General features: G+C 35.2%; 1 protein-coding gene and 1 long non-coding RNA gene across 9 annotated transcripts in view; one reads left to right on the forward strand and one right to left on the reverse strand.

Moving 5' to 3' along the window:
• Nucleotides 1-10,943, reverse strand: part of THAP9 (THAP domain containing 9) — a 22,500-nt gene extending 11,557 nt beyond the window's left edge. The window contains exons 1-5 of one of the 8 annotated variants that reach the window (XM_077143000.1): nt 10,391-10,584; nt 6,643-6,677; nt 5,208-5,403; nt 3,496-3,799; nt 1,893-2,043 (exon numbers count right to left, since the gene is read on the reverse strand). In XM_077143000.1, coding sequence (XP_076999115.1) covers nt 1,893-2,043; nt 3,496-3,799; nt 5,208-5,403; nt 6,643-6,677; nt 10,391-10,405 — 701 coding nt within the window. In that variant the 5' untranslated portion in view covers nt 10,406-10,584. The other 7 variants (XM_077143006.1, XM_077143005.1, XM_077142998.1 and 4 more) reach the window with 7 other exon arrangements.
• Nucleotides 10,626-21,172, forward strand: LOC143668309 (uncharacterized). Its single transcript, XR_013168375.1, has 7 exons — nt 10,626-11,251; nt 11,367-11,509; nt 13,481-13,561; nt 13,878-13,944; nt 18,112-18,307; nt 18,770-18,852; nt 19,937-21,172. It is a non-coding gene; the product is annotated as an uncharacterized LOC143668309 (long non-coding RNA).
• The last annotated feature ends 750 nt before the right edge of the window (nt 21,173-21,922 follow it).

The following is a 21,922-nucleotide window of genomic DNA, read 5'->3' on the forward strand; positions in this document are numbered from 1 at the left end:
AAAATGACATGAAGAGAGAAAAGATCAGTGTGAGCTGGAATTGTCAAGGAAGATTTAAACTAGGAGTTAATCAGGAACTACTGGAAATGAAGACAACCATGAAAAAAAAATGAGAAGTCATATAAAATATCTTACATAAACCACAGTTAAAATCTGGCAAATTATGTGTTAAAACAATGCAAAGGAGAAGCTTCAACTGAAAATGGTGCAGGAGGAAGAAATAAGTTTCCAAATTTACCATACAAATTTTGGAGTTAATTAACAATGTTTAGTGAGTATGAAAAGAGGGAAGTATGAGGAATTTACAAAGAGTTTATATATTAAAAGAAGTGTGGAAAGAATAATAAGAAAAATTTTTCTCTGGCTTAGCAGAAAGTGGACATTTATAAATAAGTATAATATTTAGTCTAAATGGTAAAAATCATGTTATGGAAGGAAGTAAACTTTATACTTAAATGTTTATCTCAGTATTGTATGAAATAGCAACTACAACCAAAAAATTGAAACAATATAAATGTCCAATAGTTGAAGAATGCCATAGTTAAGTAGGGTACAAGTTTCTGATATTATATATAGCCTTTAAAATTTGTTTATAAAGAGCTTATACTAACAAGGACAAAAGACTTATAAAGTACTAATAGCAGGATGGAAATTTATATACAAAAAAATTATAACCATGTAAAACTTTAGTAAATCTAAGCACAGAAAAAGGACCGGAAGGAAATACCCTAAATGTTAACAGTAATTGTTTATATTTATTGGAGAGGGACAATAAATGATTTTTTTCTTTCTTTTTTTTTACTTCTACATTTTTTATGAGTATTATTTTAATACTACATGTGCAGGAAAATCTTCATTCAGTTTTTAAAAAAGAGTCTATAAAACCCATGATAGAAAACAGCAAAAATTGATAGCATTAAGTTTGTAATACTGCTATAAAGTCACTGGAAGTGTTATATGCTTTAAAGAGAATTATAAACCTGTCTATGTACTTTGACTACAAATCCTAAAAAATTATTTATCAAAATCTGGTGGGGTTATACAGAGAAGGCAGGGTTTAACAAACGAATATGACTGCTGAATCATTAAACTGATAGTTCTTTTAGTCTCCAGTATCTTAGAGCAGCTAGAAGTAAAAACCTAATATTGTAGAAATGTAACCCATACTAAACTCTGAAATCTGTTCTCCGACTAATTGTTGTGCTGTGCTTTGAAATTTACTGTTTTGTATATGTGTTATTTTTCACAAAAAAGTCGATTGTGATGATAAAAAAATATTTATTCCTTCTGGCCTCCTATATTTTGGAGCAGCTGAAAAATCTGAGAGCATGGTATGGTAGCCCATGAAAAACTTCGGGATCTCTCCTCTAACTACTTGTTGAAGAGTGCTTTGAAAACTATTGCTTTTTTCTTTCTTTGGTTTGTATATATATATTATATTATACAATAAAAAAAGTTAAAGAAAAAAAAAATCTGGTCCCTAGGCAACATGCATTGGTATCAACTGCAGTGCCTACTAAAAATATGAAGATTTTTTGTGCTTGGCCTCAGGTAAATGGTATCATTCCAGAACTGTATGTTTTCCATTCTATTCAGGATATTAAAATTTCTAAAGCATACTAATATTCCAATATTGCTGGATTTAATTTTATCACCCAGAGTGTCTCTAACATCTGGAAGATGTAAAATATTTGTCAGACTATATGCCTTCATTTTCGTTGCTGAAAATTTTGCTGTTGTAATAAGCTGCAAATATCATTTAGAATTTTTTTAAAAGAGAAAATGAACCAATAATTGAGAGTATGACTATTAATAGCCTTAATGTATAAAATAAAATAAAAGTAAAAAATATTCCTTTTATTTAGTATATAAAAAAAGTAATTCACACTTACGTTCTGAGGATAGAAGAATGAGGTAGCTTAAGAATCTTTCTTACATAATCATAAACTTTGCTACCGCACAAGTAGAGTGTACATGCAAATTGTTTCATTTCTGTGGAATATTCAGCTGTTTCTCTCCAGTTATACAACTCCCATTTAAAATCTGTTGAAATAAATTTATTTTTTTGTGATAAAAATATGTACAGAAACATTTTCTGGTATAGATCATAGCATTTGGATATCAAATGTACTGGGAACCAAAATTCAAATACAAATACTGTTTTCACATTTTAACTGAATTTGTTCAGAGGTTAATATCCTGTCTTAGGGCCTCTTGACCAATTTTTCCTATTCATCTTGGATCATTTCACTAAAGAAAGGGAAAAGAAGAGATTCAACTTGAACACTGCATTTTACTATTCATTGGCAGGCTGAGTAGATATTATTCTAAAGGAAAAAAGAAAGAAAATGAGATAACTGGATAAAATTAATTCTTTGGATAATGAAGACATTCGTTTTATTTGTTACCTAGTTACTATTTATTCAAGGATAAAAATTAGATACAAGAGGGCGGGCCACGGTGGCTCAGCAGGCAAGAATGCTTGCCTGCCATGCTAGAGGACCCAGGTTCGATTTCTGGTGCCTGCCCATGTAAAAAAAAAAAAAAGAGTAATTACATTTATAAAGTTCAAGACAACTTGGTTATATGGAAGAAGAAAAATTGGATACAAGAAACATTTCTGAGAATAGGGTACTTCTCAGACTACACAAATGATCCTGCCTGCCATTGAGAGAAAAAAAAAATCCTCGAGTTCTGGTAGAACCCCTGCTTACTCCTCTATTTCCATCTTTGAAAAAATATATATTCTCCACTTTTGGTGTCACCTACTCTTTTTTGACATGCTTCTCTTTTCCTAAAATGGAAATCCAAAATTTCTGCTGCTTTCATCAAAAAAATTAGCTGGCAATTCTTATTTTGCTCCTCTTTGAGTATCCTGGTTCACAAAGAGGACGATATAGTCTTCTGTTGTTGATTTACATATCTATTCCCTAGAATATTTTTCAAAAATTCAAAAATTCATAATTTCCAAGCCCAAAGGAACTTTGAAAATCATCTAGTTCAACTCCACTGAAAAAAGACTTTGGTAATGGGGACAGTGCGACAGTGGCTCAGTGGCAGAATTCTTGCCTACCATGCGGGAGACCTGGATTTGATTACTGGTGACTGCCCATGCAAAAAAAAAAAAAAGAGAGACTTTAGTAATGAATCATGTAGCTATTAAAAATTCTTTACAAAGCATCTGTAATTGGGTAAGTTCTACTATACCAAGTAAAAAAGAAAAAATATAAAATTGTATAAACTATATGATCTTACCTCTGGGTAGCAGAGTTATGGTTATTTAATCATTTATATATTTGTTTTTCCTCTAATAAACATATTACTTTTATAATTGGAAAACTAAAGTATAAAAGGATTTTGGCTATTACTTTTTATTATTTTTGCTTAGGCTAAAAGCCATAAAGATTTTCATAGGCAATAACAAAGTAAATATTTAAAGAGATTTCAAAAAAAATAAGTTATCTCATAAATATTATAATTTATTGAGGGAAATACCTGAAAATTGTGCTCGCAGCAGACACTCTGTTTCTTCAGAAAGTAGTTTTTCTTCTACAAGTGTATCAATTAATCGCAAGCCCTTTCTCTTCTTGATCAGCCTGTAGTTTTTTACAGAAATAAGCCTTTTTTTGGACACTTGTAACATTTGTTGCACCTCAGCCAGTTTCTCTGCACCTATAGTCAAAGGTGTCCTTAAGCTATAGTTATGATCCTCAGTAGCAACCTCTTGAGAATTATCTGGAAGTGGCTGTTTTAGGATTTTCTGTCTTGCTTTACCTTTAAGGTGTGCAACTTGAGGGACCTACAACAGAAATAGAGAATTGGGGTTTAGAAATTATCGCACTTTAGAAGTCCTATACATATAACACTGAATGAATGCAAGGCACTCACCTGGGTGCTGTGTAGTTAGTTATAAAAAGAAAAGGTTCTATTTTTAAAATATATAATCTATAGGATGAAGTAAACAGTTTTTATTGTATCTATATAGAAATATTAACATGATACTGAAAAGTTTCTGAAATGATTAAAGTAACGAGAAAAAAACAGTGGTAATTTGGGAAATTTTCATGGAAGTGAGTTTTGAGTAGTTCTATGAAGGAACAATAAGATGATTTAATGGAGGGGACAGGGAAGTTATCTGTGAAAAAGAAAGCATAGTAGAAAGAGGATGGGCTTTGGAATTAAGGCTGCCTTGGGTTTGAATCCCAGCTCCATCAGTTATTAGCTGTCACTTAACCTATATATTCCCTTGTCTCCTCATCTGTAAAATGTGGATAATAATAATACAATGTTGTTTTTTGGGTAAAATACGATAATTTATGTAAATGTCCAAGATCACAGTAGGTCTCAATAAATGGTAGCTATTACTGATTTTGTATGAAAGCATGTCAGTTAGTCACATATACAGTTGCTAAGTATATATACATGGTTCGAAAAGAGAATTCAGGGCAATGAGAAATGCACAAATCAGTTAAGAGTTTAATAGGAAGCTATTAAAACTTACAATTATGAATTTGAATTTGGCATCAACTACATATTTCTGAACAGGGGAATGACATAAAACAATACCAAAGGAAGAGACCCCAATGAATAAGAAGAGTTAAAGCTAGTGTCTGGTAGAGCAGTTGGATGACAACTGTAGATTGACCAGAAAGTGACTGAGCCATATGCCAGGATTGTGGCTAAGGGGTGAAAGGATAAAATTCACAAAAAAGAAATATCAGAATGTAACACCAATACTGGTGACTGACTCACAGGAAGTTTCCTATTTTCTGTGTACTACTTCTCCAACAATGCTAATAATTAGGTAAACTTTGGTCAAGATTAACATTATTGGGTGGTGCTAAAAAAAAGGTAAATAATTTCAAAGTATTATGAAAGCTGCCTTGGACTTAAGAAATGCCTAAATTCTTAAGACTATTTATATCCACTAGTTGATTTTTCAAGTTAGGAACCTTGATATATGTCGAAGACAGATAATTTTCATTTACATATCTTATTTAACAGCTCCAAAGCAGAATATTAATATTACACTGAGATGAAAAAAAAAAGCACATACACAAATGTTTTCTATGCATTTGAAATCTATTAATGGGTTTAACACATAGGTAGTTTGTCTCTTCAAATTCTAGTTCTAATGTGAGTTAATTTAATTTTTAAAGCCTCTGTAAAATTTAGCTTAAATCTAGTTTTCTCCTAGATTTAAGTACCTTGTATAGAGAAACAGATGGCACAGCTCCTTTTTTCAGCTTTCTTCTCATTCCATATGACTCAAAGTCACTTTCTTGAAAATGTTTAGAACATAGGATAGCACCTGGTCCTGGGATCCAAATCTTTTTGCTTCTGGGGTCCACACGATTAACAGCCCTTATCCATTTTGAGCGCTGTATGGTATCTGTTGGAAATCTATTGCATAATATTAAAGTTCCATTAACTAGGAAATATTACAGTAGTATAATGTTACTATTTTGCATACAAACCCACTTATTATTGAATTGTTTTAGACAAACAAAAAGTCCAGCCAAAATTTACTTATTTGATAATCTTCAAAGTTCTTTGATTGTTTTGAAGCCAAAGGTTAAAAATATGTGTTCAATTTATATGGGAGCAATTTTCATATTAAATGTCCCACCACATCTGTCTTCATTACCTACACATAACAGAAGAATCTGCTCAAATTTAACTGGTTAAAGAACAAGTATAGTTGTTTTCCCTTTTCTGTGGTTATTTTAAAACATGTCCACAAATTCCCTGATGTGCCTTCTTCAACTGGTGGAGCCTAGTTCCCCTCCTTTTAAATGCGGGCTGAACTTAGTGAATTGCTTCTGAGGAACAGAAAAAAAGCAGAATTTACAATGAGTAATAAGAGGCTAAACTATTAAAGGCATGGAGGCTTCTTCCTTGCTCTCTACTGAAGGGCTTTCCTGGGAGAAGTCATCCGCCATGTCTTAAGAAGTCCTACAGTGAGGACCACTTGGGCAAGAACTGAGGCCTCCAGCCATAGGCCATGTGAGTGAGCTTTTTTGAAAGCAGAACTTCCAGCTGCAGGCAAGCCTTCAGATGACTGCAGTCCTGGCCAGTATCTTGACTGCAACTTCATGAACTACCCCGCTAAGGCACTCCTGGTTTCCTAAGGAAGAAACTGTGGGATAATAAATGAATTTTGAGGTAATTTGTTACATAGCAATAGATATCAAGTACATTTCTTATATTCAATTTTCCTATTTCCTTTTTAAAGGCAACAATTTTTCCTAGCCTTGAATGCAAAAATTACTTTGTATTCTCTTTCACAATCCCAGCCAAATTATTATGTTTAGGGATGGGTGGGGAAAAAAACTTTTGTGAAATTAATAAATGAAAGTCCCCAAACTGCTCTTTCTGTATTTTCCTCTTTGATTTATCTTGGTAGACAGATCTTTACTAGCTACATGCCTTTTATATATTTAATTCAGGTGTCAAAACATAGTTGTGAGGGGACAGAGACTGGTGAAATTTCAGAAAAATAATATATTATATATAATATAATAAATAATATGAATCTTAGAGAAATAATATAACTGCATGGGAAAACAATTCTGAGATACTCTCTCAATCACCTAGGGAAAAAATATTGAATTGGAAAACCTATATTCAAATCACAATTACCTTGTACCAACTATGTATCTCAATCTTTGTGTCTCCTGACGAAGGTGCAGTAAATATGCAAGAGAATACAAATGGATTCAAAGGAATTTTGTACATATAGCACTATCCAAAGCTTGTTCTTTCCTAGAACAACTAATTCCACTTCCCAGATTTTGATTTATTGTTCCATGAAGATAATGCTATATGATAGAGACTGGATAGGGAATTGTTTTTCCAAGATGAGACAAATTAATCCCTTCTCACTGGATTCTTTTCTTAACTAATGCCACGTTTGTGAGAAAGCTTTTCCACAGATTAGGTGTAGTCTCTAAGCATGCAAGGAACCATCAAATGTTGGCCAGTCCAACAAGTTATATTACGAGCCTGATTCTCTAATGCAGTTTCCCTGATATTTCTGGTGAGTACAACTACTCATCACCTTAGCCAATGGGGTAGCTGGAGTCCTTGAAGTGGTTACTTCCAGCCATCTATGTGCCAAAAGCTGTCAGTTTGCCTCAAACTACTCAACAAATATTTTCTATGTGTAAAATGCCATGAAAAGGGTTGGGAAATACTGCAGTCTAACAGGAGTAACTAGAGTTCTGGGTAACATTAAATTGATAACAGTAATTGATACAACTTTTAAAGCATTTACCTTGTGCTATACACGTTTTAAAAATTTAGTTTTAGATTTACAAAAACTCTGAAAGGTAAGTTTTTAATCCTCTTACATAAAATGAAGCCAAGTCCAGACCCAAGTAAATAACCAATAATAATAGGCAGTAAAAGTGGAAATCATGTCTCCCTAGTCTAAAACCCATTTCTGGCAGACAAAAAATCCCAAACCAGTTATCATCTCATACACACAATAGTGAATTGGTTTACACTGTACTAGAATGTATTTCCTTTTGTTTGGTTGATTATGCTTTTTCATACTACTTGTGCAAATTTACTTTTAGCTCTCTGTACATCAAATATTTTACAGAAAAGTGGCAACAAAACCTTTTTTACAGTGGTTATCTCTAGCGAAGGAGAGAAGGGATTATGGAGTGAGACTTTAACTATACCTGTAACTTAACTGTTCTAAAGAAAAAATATCTGAAAAAAGCAAAATGCTGACATGTACTTAATCCTACTGGTAGGTACACAGCCATTTGTTATATGTTATTTTCTGTTTGCTAGTATGTTTGAAACATTTAATAATTAAAAGTTTTAAAATAGAATTCATTATACCAATTAAGGCTAAAAAACCTCTTCCTATTATCACATATATTTTTGTGGTTATGAAATAAAGTTTCTTAATCTCTTTACTGACACCAACAAAAAGAGAATGAATAAAGAGTCACTTTAATTTTTAACATGCCAGTCCTACCTTGCATTAACCATTTATACTTTTGATAGGGTAATGATGTTCTCCTAATAATGGTTTGTACATGTTTGAGTGATTTTTTTATTCTTTCTTTTCATCAGAGTCCCTCACTTATAACCTTGCAATTTCTTACACAATTCTGGTGATGGTGTTAAGGGTTGTTGGGGAAGGCTTCACAGGAATTACAGAACTAGAGCTTCGTTAGCTAAAGCAAATAAGTTTGCCATGCACAAAGGGATCACTCAAATAAGATGCAGAAACAGAGAGGTATAAAAAGAGGTATAAAAAAACCACTTGAACATTACTGACTTTTAAAGCATTAAAAAAGAGGTTAATTTGGAAGCTTGAGAGAGGTGGAATCAAGCACATGACAGGTAGCAGACCTTTAGAGAAGGAAGCCCATTGACAAATCTTTGAAAGTTGTTGAAGTACTTTTTAAGAAGCGGCATATTTAAAATGTTAAAATTTTTAATTTTCTATTGCTAAGATGTAACCTCCTCTGTAACCCCAAAACAAGCAAAACCTTCAAACACAGGACTGGGGCAGAGCCCAGCAAACAGAACTTAGGACAAGGGTAAAGGAAACAGAGGAAAGGAGAAGCATGCGTAGCACTGAACTAAATGGATGTGAAAGATACCAGAAATGTAGGAAAGACAGATACTTGTGTGTATGTGGCAGCTGAAAGGGAAGTACAGAAGTACTAGGGAATGGTTAGAGATAGGCTGGAGAGGCCAGATCACAAAAGGTCTCACATGCTAATAAGCTTTAGATCAGTGGCAACCAAAATGGTCTATAGGGATCCTGCTTTCCACAGGAAAGCATCTACCGAGATTTGAAGTGAATATTAGAATCTGTTTTTAAAAACTGTTTGCCCCCATCCTTTTTTTTGTGTTTTATGTTTATTAGCATAATTCTGCATATATAATTAATAAATTACTATATATATAACAGGGGCATATACTTAAATTTTTTCATGGAGAGAACTCCAGGATCAAAAAATTCTGAAGTCAGCTGCTTTAGGCAATGGCAAGTTGATTCTCTCCTTCCAACATTATCTTGGTGCTGAGCCCTAATTTCAGATCTATATATTATCTTTTTGTTAGGACTAATGCCCTAGTATTCTAAATCTTTCCCTGTCTCGGTTCTCTCCTACCTTTATGTCTCTCTAGGTGTCAGGAGCGTGTATGAAGAAACGCTTTCACAGAAGAACTTGAACTCTGTCTTTTAAAAAGGAACTGAGGTTTAAGATCCTCCCTTCAGGGAAAGATCATGAAAAACTCTGAAATTTAGAAAAACCATTTCCAAAAATCTAGAAAATAAAATGAACACGCAAAAAATAAGGCTGGAAAATCAAAGCAGACTATTGTAATAATTACATCACTTTTTTTTTTTTTTTAACTAAGCAGCCAGTTTAAATCTGTACCTCAAAACATAAAACAAAAGCACTAAGTGAGCTCTTCCCTATTTGAGAAGCTTAGAAAGAAGGACAGCAAAAACTGAGAAATTTATACAGGTAGAAAAGTGGGAAGAAAGAGCGTGTCAGTAAGCCAAGGAATGGGAGAGTTTAAAGGAGTAGCTGACACGATTAAAAGTTAAAAACAAGTAGATTAAAAACACTAGACATGGCAAGATCATTGGTGACCTTTTGTCAGGGCTGTCCCGGGAAGAGACAGGAAAAGATAAAATTTTCACAGCTTAGGTGGAAGAAACAGCTCTATGTGGGGAAGGGGGAAAAAGAAAAAAAAAAAAAAGACTACAAAAGGCTTACTTAACAGGGTCGAAACTCCTTAATTGGCAGTTATTTTTTACATAATTTGTCTCCAAGATACCTTTCTGCTCCTCTACATAGCCGATTTATCCATCTCTACATTTTTCCACAGTATTCCTCCACCATAACTGTTCTCCTCTCACTCAAACTTTCACCCTCCTCTCCCTCAAATCTAGCCAAGGTTCCAGGTCCAACTCAAACACCATCTGTTCCATAATGCTCTTTTTGACGTCATAAACTGCATTTTCCTTTTTTTTTTAACTGCTTACATCTCATATTACCTTAACAAGCGACCTCTTTTTGAGGCACATCCCTTCTCTTTCTGTCTGTGAGGTTGTTTTCCCCACTTTCCTACTTCCCATTGCGCCCTGAGCATTGATTTGAATGAACTACAGATGTGGGTTTAAATTAGTCTGAAATTCCGACCCACGATTGAGTCAGATGAAACTTCCTTGCCATGATCAGATCGAGCCAGAACATTGTAAAGCTTGGCTGACTACTGAGCTTGCAATGTCGGACAATACTGGCGAGAACTCTAGCTCGTATTCAAGCCCACAAGCAAACGGCACTCTCGACAGGAGAACACATTTCCAACAGTTCCCCAAAACTACCCTCCTTTCCCATCTCCTCACTTTCAATAAGACCATCGAGAGAAAGCAAGAGGCCTTTCATTTCTCAAAAGTAACTCTCATTAAAAGCCACTGGGTAAGCTGAGGGCAATAAGAACTAGCAATTTCAAGGCAAACACTGAACCGGAGGAAGTACGGAAAACCTTAGCTCCCAAACTTCGCCAGTCGCCCTCCCACGCAGCACACTAAACACGTCACGTCACGTCACGTCGACGGCGCGACGCGCTGCCCGGTCCCGCCCCACTCTGGCCTACTCCCTGGCCTGGCGCTGTTGGGAGTTAGACTGCTCCGAGGTTGGTCTCACACGCACTGGTGGAAGGAGAGGCCACGCTCCCGGCTCAGCACGGTGTCCCGGGTGCTACAGCCCACCGCCGAACAACTTCGGGTCATCTTGCTACGTTGGGGCTCCACTTTCGAGGTTTTCGCGACTGCATGGACCACAATAAATTTAGCTCCGCCCGTTAACTCGGCGACTACGACCTTTATTTATCTAGTAAGGCGGGCTCTTGAAGCGCAGGCCTCCCACCCTTCCTCTCCTTGCGCGCTGCGCTATCTACTTTGGCCAATCACAGGACACGTCGTGTCGCCGCAGCCAATCGGAAATACTAGGGACATTAAGACGAGCGTCTGGCCGCTCCTCCCGCGTTGTTGGTGTTCGATAGGTATTGTTTTAACGAGCTCACCCTTTGCTTTCACCTGTCCTGGCTCAATCCGGTACCATCCCTCTTGTTTTGAGGCCGAAGTTAAGAATGCGAAGCAGAAAGGAAGGACATAGATTGAGGCGAATCTTGGGGCATGCTGATTTCCGGGTGCGGTCTCTGAGATTGGAGGTTTTGAGGGGAAGAAGGAACTTGAGTGAGAGAGGTAAACGTGGTCCTCTAGAAATTTTGAAAATAAATTCTGGCCAAAAAATAAAAGATTTGCTAAGATGAACGTCATTTCCTTGCCTTTTTTCTTTCTTTCTTTTTTTTTTTTGTAGCTCACTGATGCGGAAATAATGGAGGAACTTTCAGTGAGGTTGACCATAGGTATGTGGCCTCAGAGAAGTTTGAAATTCTAATATGAAGATACGTGGACAGTTTTCCGCAAGACATCTCGCCGCAATGGAATTGAGGGGCTAAGGTAAGGTCCTTGGAGTCCTCGGGGAAGCTCCCGATTTGATGAAGACTCGATAATAGCAGTAATAAGAGACTCGAGGAAAGGGCAAATAAGTGTGGTGTGTGTGTGTGTGTGTGTGTGTGTGCGTGTGTGTGTGTTTCATGGTTAGCTTCAAGGGTGAAAAGATACTAAGACAGTATCTTAGTTAAGTTCTTTACGTATAAGACGTGAGCAGTTTTAACCGAAAAATTGGGCCAAGTAGGGCGTAATTTCTTTTTTCATCTTGTCTCCTGTGTGTAGAATTGGAGGTCCCAAGGAGAAAATGGAGAAGTGCTATAAACTTTTTCAGTTCCTCACAAAATAATTCCAGCATTTCCAAGTATAACAAGATTTCTTATCTGCAGCAATATTTTTGTTTTCTTTGTACAGATTCTGGTCAAAAAGATTTTGTGAAGGTATTATTTACTCACATCTACTTATCCATTATACTATGTTTATATCTTCTCTGGGTAAAATTAGAAGAGCTTTTCCTTATGCAGTTTCTAAAAAATTACATGGGCTTTGAATTTTGGAAATATGGCTCTCGGGGGGAACTGCAGGGAAAATGGTTGCTTGGTGTAAGATGTGCAGAGGAGCTGAATTTAAATCAATGAGTTGATTGGACTATTAGAGCCTTTTCTAATAGTGAACCATTTGACACCTGACTAAGATTAAATCGAAATATCAATTTTCAACTATAATCTTTAAAGAAAAACATTGTTTCGATTTGTTTTTGTAACAGCTTTGTTGAGATATAATTCACATTCAGTTTACTTATTTAAAATGTACAATTTAGTGTTTCCTGTTGATTCTGTTTCTCTAGAGCACCCTAAAAAAAAATGTACAATTTAATGGTCTTAGGTTTATTTACAGAGTTGGGCGAGCACCAGCACAATCAATTTTGAAACATTTTCGTCACCCAGAAAAGAAACCCTGTGCCCATTGCCAGTTACTTTATCCCTCTCCAGCCTCTGGCAGCTACTGACCTACTTTCCGTTTCTCCTGTTTAGAGCACTAGGAGTGGAATTGTGAATATCTCAGCTCTTTAACCTCTTGAGTAATTAATTACCAGACTATTTTTTTCCAAAATGTGGTTGCGCCATCTTAAATTCCCTCCAGCAGTATATTAGGGTTCCAATTTCTCTACATTCTCGACAAAATTCATTAATTTGCCTTTTTGGTTATAGCCATCCTGGTGGATGGGGAAGTAATATCTCATTGTTGTGGTTGCCTTATTCTTAAGGACCCAAACTTTGTAAGGAATTCGCTAGAGAGTACTGTTTCTGTGCAGAGACAGTGTCTAAGGTGAATTTGTCTTTAGGCCTTGGCACACAAATAGATAAATGTGTTTCTTCTATGATGTTATGTGTGTGTTCCTGAAAAAACAAAAGCCCACCTCAGGTTAAGCAAAATTGTGCATAAAAAGCAGGCAGGGCTGATGGGAAAAATAGAGTAAGATAAGGTTAGGGTCGATTACTTAAAATCTATGCAATTTGATAGGACACAAAAACAGTGATTAGTACCTAGGATGTTATATACCTAACCCCCCCCCCCAGGTTAACATAAAATTAAATAGTGGGTATTAAAAGAGCAAGGATGGTGAGAATTCATATACTGCAGGTGAAAGTGGAGCTTTGGGCTCATAATGCTGCTGTTAAAATTTGTTGAGATGCAGTATAACTTCAGAGCCCCGTATGGCTGGCAAGGGACCCCCAGATACAGGCACTCATTTCTCATTTTCTTGAGATACAGTGGAAAGTATTGCTTTTAGTTCAGTATCTGAGGTGAGGGCTTTTTTCTTTTCTCCTTAATTTGATTCCAGTTACTGTGACTAACTTAGGAAAGATGAAACCATGTGGCTTTAACGATATTCTGAAAACATTCATCTAATTAATGATTGCAGTAAGTTACTGGAAACTGCCTTCTAACACAGCAAATTTACTTAACTGTTTTTAGAACAATTAAATGAAAACAGTCAACTTCACGGAAGCGACAAGAGGTCACTACCTAGGTATTAGTGTACTTCTGGAAAGGGAGGTATGTAATCCCTTATGGATGGAACCATTTTTTGAGTTAAATTAAAGTGTCTTTACATTTGTTGTATAATTTTTTAATGCTGTTTTTGGGTTATTTGCTCACTTTGTTTTTTATTGGTGGGGCTGAGGTTCAAAATTTATTTTCCCCAGTAACTTCATATCCAATGATTAAATCTTTTCACTGCTGTTCACATAATGAATCGTTGTGATTATTGAATACTTAAATGAGGATATGTAAAGCTACATTGAAGATAATGTTATTTGCAAAAGGCTTTGGCCATTGCACAAAACAATTAAAAAGAAAATTTTCTTTTCAGGAATTTTATTCTTGGAGGTGTTGGATAAAGATACCTTGAAGATGATTACTTGAAATATGCTGGGAAGGTAGTATATCTTTTTCTTTTCAGAATAAAATCACATTTATTTAATTCAAAATTTATAAAATTCTATTTATCGGAGGTTGAAAAAAATCTGTTTTCATGGTGTCTTAAAATACAGTTTTAAAAGTTCATTGATTATCAAGTTCTGGAAAATATACTGTAATTGTTTAATTTGTTCCAAGCCTAAATCCAAGAAAACCTTTCCATATCTCCTCTTTCATCTCTTTTTTAAAAATAATTTTAACTTTTTTATTGTATAGTATAACATCTATACAAAGCAAAGAAATAAAAAAGCAATCGTTTTCAAAGCACTCTTCAACAAATGGTTATGGGACAGATCCTAGAGTTTCTCCTGAAGTACCATATGATCCTCTCATATTTTTCCTTCTAGCTGCTCCAGAATGTAACAGGCTAGAGGGCTTACATATTTTTTTATTATCACAATCGACTTTTTTCCTTCTTTTTTTGTGAAAAATAACGTATGTACAAAAAAGGTATAAATTTCAAAGCACAGCACCACAATTAGTTGTAGACCATATTTCAGAGTTTGAAATGGGTTACAATTTCATGATTTTAGGTTTTTACTTGCTACTTTAAAATACTAGAGACTAAAAGATAATCAATTTAATGATTCAGCATTCATGTTCATTTATTAAATCCTGTCTTCTCTGTATAACTCCACCATCACCTTTGATCTTTCCATATTTCTCTTTAGGGTTGTTTGGGCTATGGAAATTCTAAATTTTTGATATTGGGAGGGTCTGTAACTAATATGGGGGAGGGAAATGAAACTATCTGATGTTCTGCAGAGACTGGACTAGGTTTCAGGACTTAACCTGGACCAGGGACTCATCTGGAGGTTGTAGATTTCTGGAAAGTTACTCTAGTGCATGGAATCCTGTGGAATCTTACATATTGCCCTAGATGTTGTTTAGAATTGGCTGGAATGGTCCTGATTGGGGGTTGGCAGGTTATGATAGGTAGCAAGGTCTAACTGAAGCTTGCATAAGAGCACCCCCAGAGTAGTTTCTTGGTTCTGTTTGAACTCTCTGTGTCACTGATACTTTAGTAGTTACACTTATTTTCTCCCTCTTGATCAGGATGAAATTGTTGATCCCACAGTGCCAGGTCTGGATTCTTCCCTGGGCGTCATCTCTCACGTCGCCAGGGAGACTTTCACCCCTGGATGTCTTGTCCTACGTAGGGAGACCAGCACTTGCAGAGTTGGTCTTAGAGACTGAGGCCACATCTGAGCAACAAGAGGTCCTCCAGAAGTAACTCTCAGGCATCTACCTTTAGATAGTTTAAGGTTCACAAGAGTAAGCTTCATGCTCCAAAACATAGCCTATTAATTTGGGTGTCCCTAAAGTTTGACACAGTATCAGGGGACTCTTATGGTAAAGTTTAGTAGTTGCATATTCTTTCTCCTCTCCCTCAGGGGACTTTGCCGGTATTTTTTGGTTATCTGATTAATACTCTAGGATAATTTTAGGGGGTTACAGTAATCTATACAGGATTAAAGAACCTTTTATTCTGTGCTCCTGTGTTTGAGTTGTTCAAATGAGTATATAGATAGGTTGAATTAGATTATGTACTACAGAAAATTTCAGTTCCAGATCAAGTAAACCTTTCTTCCATTGGTCTCAAAGAATATGTGTGGTTCTAAAATACTGACAGTCTTCCTTACCCCTACGTTCTGAATTACTTTAACCCCAACTTATTTGGCTTTGTTCTTATCTCTAAATATCAGGTTACATATATAAAACAGCCTCTCAAAACCTAGAATAGTATATCTTTTTGTTTGAAATGTCTTAAGTATACCTGGAATAGTAGCAGAGTTGACAATGAAAGATTATCCAAGTGAAAAGTGGATATTTATAAAGACTTTGGAGAAATTTAATTCCCTGTTGAATGAAACATGGCCAGTTTGGAAAAAAGTATTTATAGCTTGTGCATATTGAATGATTATGATATGCTAAACATTTTATGTTTGTGTGTATGTATGTACATGTGTATATATAGTATATGTAATATATAGCTTTATAATATATAAGCATGTAGCGTGTAAGTATACTAATGTATAATAGATATTTTAAACTATTTCTTGCAAAATCCTATGAAAGCAGAGATGTACTTTTGCTTTCTAGGCCTGGTGTCTTGTTTGTTGAGCACATGCCATGTGTCAGATTCTTGGCTCACTCTAGAACATTTCATTCGATGTCCTGATATAATGAAATGTATTTTTAGCAACTGACTTGCTCTTGCTGAATTTTTCGTCTGTAAGTTTTCTTTTTTGCTTCAGAAAGCTTTGGAATTTTGTAATTACTGGTGACTGAATTAAATGACAGTCATGAGTCAGATCCTTTTCCAAAAATTTCAGACCTTTTCAGCTAATGCATGTTATACATTTCACTTTTTGTATGTGGATTATTGCCACATAACATGATCCCCAAATTTAGCAGCTTAAAATAACAAACACTTATCATCTTGCAGTTTCTCTGGGTGAGAATCTGGGAGCCAGGCTGAGTGGTTCTGGCTTAGGCTTTCACAAAGTTGCGTTTATCTGAAGGCTCTACTCAGGGGGCTCAACTCAAGCTTTGAATTTCTTGTTGGCTGAGTCTTCATTCTTCTTTGCCATGCAAACCTCTTCATAAGCTGCCTGTGTGTCCTCAGAACATGTTGACTGATTTTACTAAGAGTGAATAATCCAAGAAAGAAGGGCCGAGATGGGAGCTTCAGTCTTTTAAAACCTTGTCTTGGAAGTAACATATCACTTCTCTACTCTGTTTGTCACAGAGACCAATCCTGGTACAGTGTAGGAGGGAAACTGAGGTGCACGGTTTCTATTCTGTACACGTATGCTATTTATGTAATAGCACATAAAATACTTTTGAAAAGTTTGTAGGGAGTTTATATGAAAGTTCATTTTATATGAATACCCTACCTTGACAGTATATGCTTTTATTAGACTCTTTACCCTTCTCCAAATTCCCCCTAAGTGAAGGTCAGGAAAACTGAATGAAACTAGATTATAGATAGGAACTGGTTATCCCTATTCCTAGTACTTTGGTTGCTGACTGCCTCATAAAGGTTAAACTTTCTCTTTAGGGCTTTTCGACGAATATTGTCCGGTTTCTTATATGTAGCTATTCATATTTGCTTTTGGATGGAGTGAAGGTATAGATACTTCATATCAGTGGAGCAGTTTGCCCTTTTTCCCCAAACCTTGATTTCCTTCAATAGGATGAATGAGCATACTTTGCTAAATATATTCCCTACTTTCTTTTATCACAATTTTACATGATTTTTTGATGATTCATAATTGTCATTTATAGATGATTCAGAAACTCAGTAAATTGGCACCTTAGAAATTTCTTGACAATTGTGATAATTTTTTTCACCTATTCTAAAAGCCAGCTGGTATAGTTTCTTGTCTTTCCATTAGATTACAGAGATAAATTGCTACTGCTGTCTTTGTCACATGGTTTTTTCTTTTCTTTATGTAGTTTCCCCACTCTCTCAGCCATGGGCTTCTGCTATTCCTTCATGAGCAAAATGAAGAACTTGTCAAATAATGAGAATGTTCCTAATTGGCAGAATACTAATATTAGTGCCTGAGATTTGTACTATTTTGTTTCTTTTCCCGTTTATCACTCCTCAGAAGTTTTTAGGAGCGACACACACCCTTTTCCTTTAAAGTTTTAGTACTTCTTCTGATAGTTGGAACCATCTTCTCAAATAGCAAAGGCATTATATACAAAGCAAAACATAACCAGTTTGGAATATATTAAGGTATAATTTTATCAGTCTTGATAGCTGGGGAAAAAAAATATCTCCAAGTTGGAATGAAAGAGTTTGTACAAAGCAGATATAATAATATATTTGAATTATTCTTTGTTCTGAGTTTTGGATTTTTTCCCCCTAATCATAGTGTGGTGGTTTAAGGATTATGTACTCTAGAAAAGACATGTTTTAATCCTGATCTGTCTTGTGGAGGCACCCCTTTATTTTAATCCCTGTTCAGTACTGTAGGTTGGAAACTTGATAGATTATCTCCACAGAGATGTGAGGCACCCAGTTGTGGGTCTTAACCTTTGATTAGAGGAAGATGTGACTCTACCCATTCCAGGTGGCTCTTGATTAGTGATTAGTTTGGAATCCTTTAAAATAGGAACCATCTTGGAAAAAGCTGCAGACTCTCAAGAACCACGCAACCAGAGACCTTTGGAGATGAAGAAGGAAACCACCCCCAGGGGAGCCATGAAACAAGGAGCCTGGAGAGAAAGCTAGCAGAGGTCACCGTGTTTGCCATGTGCCTTTCTGGTTGAGAGAGAAACCTGAACTTCATCGGCCTTTCTTACGTGAAGGTAACCTCTTGCTGGTGTGTAAATTTGGGTATTTGTATAGATTTGCTTTAATTGGGACACTGTCACAGCCTTAGAACTATAAACTTTTTCAACTTAATAAATTCTCCCCCTTAAAAAGACCATTCTGTTTCTGGTATGTCACATTCCGGCAACTAGCAAACTAACGTACATAATAAATTAGAAGTTTTGTATTTCTTATTGTTACAGAATTGAAATCATTTCTAGAATGCACATTTACTGTATATTTTTTAAAGGGATAAGCAATGAAAACTTTGACTAGAGTTTAATTTCAGAAAAGAACACAGTACAAGTGTCCAGTGATTAAACTTTTCCCACTGCTGTTCACATCATGATTTGTTGTGATTAATATATGTGGATGAGGACATGATGGAAAAAAAAAGTTATTTTATATGATATGGTTTTGGTACATTGATTTGCCTGTTTGCATGTTTTCCCTTTTAGGAATAAAATTGAAAGGTGTTTTTTTAGAAAACTATCATTTGTCAGATTTATTTGACCAAGAATTAGAAGATTTATTTAATAAGGTAAGGAGTTTATAAATTATTCTTAGTTTTTTTTTAAGAGAAATTTGAGTTTACAGGAAAATTTATTAGTTTTGATAAAATAGTGAAGGGTATATCTGACCAAAACATGAGTATAATGTGGATATTGTGCATGGGTTTTGAAATTTTTTTCCCTAATCTGTTTCAAAGACAGTATAAATATGATTTAGAGATATGTTAATCTAAATCAATAGATTAAATTTCAAATAGGCAATGGAGATGAGGGGACACTTTTCTTATAAATAATGATATCATCTTTTCAGCTCCTGAAGCTTTTAGAGATCATATGTTCCAGGATTTAGATTTGCTGAACTATTGGTTATTCCATAAATAATTCTTGGGTATCCCTGTGGATCAGCATTCTGTAACTTAAGCTTTGTTCAAGAACTGTAGATAGAGTTGGTAGGAAGCTGATAATTAATCACAAATCTAATTCTGATTCTGTCATTGATTAGATGTGTTATCTTAGGTTGTTTCTCAAATTTGAGGAATCTCTATACCATGTCAAAAAGGAGAAATATTCTTGTGAATACTCACTGTTGACTTAAGCTAATTTCCTATTTCTAAAATTTACACGAGCACAAAAGTTGGCATAAATTCTTGTTCATAGCCCTTAATCAAAAGATTTTAAAAATAAATTATTAATAGGAGCAATGCTGCTGATTTTTGTGTGGAAATGTAAACATGGTACTGATTGCTATGGAACAAATTGTTTACGCATAGCTATCTGTACCTTGTGATGATTTTGTCTAGAACTTTACTCTTTGCAGATCTTTCTTAAGCTGCTGAGAAAGCTCAAGATTTTTTAAATGAAATGTGGGGTGGGGACTAAATTCTTAAATAATACGTCTTTGAACTATCTACAAATCCTATTTGAAGAATTCTGGATTATCTCCAAACATTCTTTTGGCTCCAGTGAGTAATTCAGGGTCTTAGAACTAACATTCCAAGGAGAATGCTTCAGTTTGATTTGATCAAGGAGTAGACTTGGCTAGCAAATAATTATATTGGATTAAAACTTGATAATTTTGCGAACTCTAATAGAGGTTTTTCTTTTCCGATATAGGTAGTCCTTGCTTTGCACAGTTCCAATATGCATGAACATCAGTTGCTACAGTTAAGTTAAATAACACCAGTCTGCCAAAAACGCAAAGTATCAGTTATCACCAGTTCTATGAATAGTTGCATAAAGTACAACTCTTTTTTTTTGCTGCTAGCTCTCTTGTCCATAAATCATTATGCAAATAACAAATGTGCATCATGAATCAAAGTCCGCTTTGGTCACTGAGCATCTGTTATCCAGTTCATGTACAAACACAAAAGTGTGTAGCCTCATTGTTTCCCAGTGATAAACACATATGACATTTTACAAAAGTGGATAAAGAAAGAGGGAATTGAAGAAATACAAAGTAATAATGCTGGAAGTGAAATTGTATGTGATTAGAAGATTTGAAAATGGTAACAGCAAAGCCAAGATAGGAAGAGATCTAGGCCTGCATGAAGCTATGATATGAACCATATTGAAAAAAACAAGGTAAAGTAACCTTAACATCTTCTAGCATAAATTGCACTAGGAACAGGAAGCCTCTCGATTGAAATGGAGCGTTTACTTCAATTTTGGATTGAAGACTGTAGTAAATAAAAAAACAAATCCCAATCAGTCTGACTAGCATTCAGATCAAAGCATTGAAGTTAGTTGCTACGTTGAAAGAAAATGTTTTATTACAAGGAGACTGAGAAAGAACATTTTACTGTCAGTAGAGGCTGGTTTCATTGTTTCAGAAGTCAGCATGAATTGATTAGTATTAAATTATCTGGTGAAGCTGTTTAGATAAAGATGCTGTGATGAAGTTTACCTCCAGATTCCAAGAATTACATTAGTCCTTGCTTTACACAGTAGTGCAGGGTGGTACTACAGGAATTTTTGCAGGATTCAAATAGTAATGGAAATGGAGTTACAGAAGATACAGCTGACTGGGAATGTTGACACTGCTGCTGTTGAAGAGACTTGAGATATGCAGCCAGAGGAACTTAATGAAGGTGACTTATCGACATAAATGAGGAAAGTGGTTGTGATGAAAAGGATGAAGGTGTCTCAGAGGAAGTGTTTCTGGCAAGAAGCTTCATATTAAAGGAACTCTTGATGACATTGAAAGTGCAAGGGATAAAATTTTGGATGCTCATCCAAACTTAGGAGTATGACTGTTTGCCATGTCATAGAAAAAAAGATGGTAGCTCCATATCATAAGTTATGTGATGAGAAAGAAAGCACTGTTAAAAAAAAATAAATTTTAATTCTTAATGTTTCTAATGTTTTAAATTTTGTATACTAAATAAGTATTTTTACTATTTTTTACATTGATAAGTTGCAAAATAATGTTTTGACAAATTTTTAAAGGTCAAAAGTAATCATAAATTTAGATTCAGCTTGTATAGTCAAAACTAGGACTGACTGCACTTAAAACAATCCAGAGGCTTCATATTTAATCACATATAAATATGCACACCTAAATTTATCCTTGCAGTAATGAGTAAATTGGCATCTACTTTTTTAATTCCGTCTACCCAATTTATTTTAACCTTTGTTCTTCATATTTTTTACTCATCTGCCCATACCCGAGACAAAAGGAGCATCAGACACAAGGTTTCCACAATCGCAGTCACATTGCAAAAGCCATATCATTACACTATCTACTTTTCATACTGCCTTTGTGCACACAAAAATAAGAATTTGTAATACTGATTATTTGAACTTGAAGTATTAACCTTTTACCCTATCGTAGAGTAGGAGTTGACAAACTGAAGCCTCATATAGTAAATACTTTATTCCACCTTGCAACTGCTCAGCTCTGTCATAGCAGAAAAGCAGCTACAACGATATGTAAGCTATTGAATGTGGCTGTGCACCAATAAAAGTGGATGCATAAATTTGAAATTTGTCTACTATTCATGTCCCCAAATAAAAGTCACTGACCCCTACCCCTAAGGAAATGGAGGAGGGGTAGGGGTATAGTTTGCTACCTCCTGCAATAGAAACATGCAATTGGGCTGA

This window comes from Tamandua tetradactyla, chromosome 24 (assembly GCF_023851605.1).
Source record: "Tamandua tetradactyla isolate mTamTet1 chromosome 24, mTamTet1.pri, whole genome shotgun sequence".
Taxonomy (NCBI): domain Eukaryota; kingdom Metazoa; phylum Chordata; class Mammalia; order Pilosa; family Myrmecophagidae; genus Tamandua; species Tamandua tetradactyla.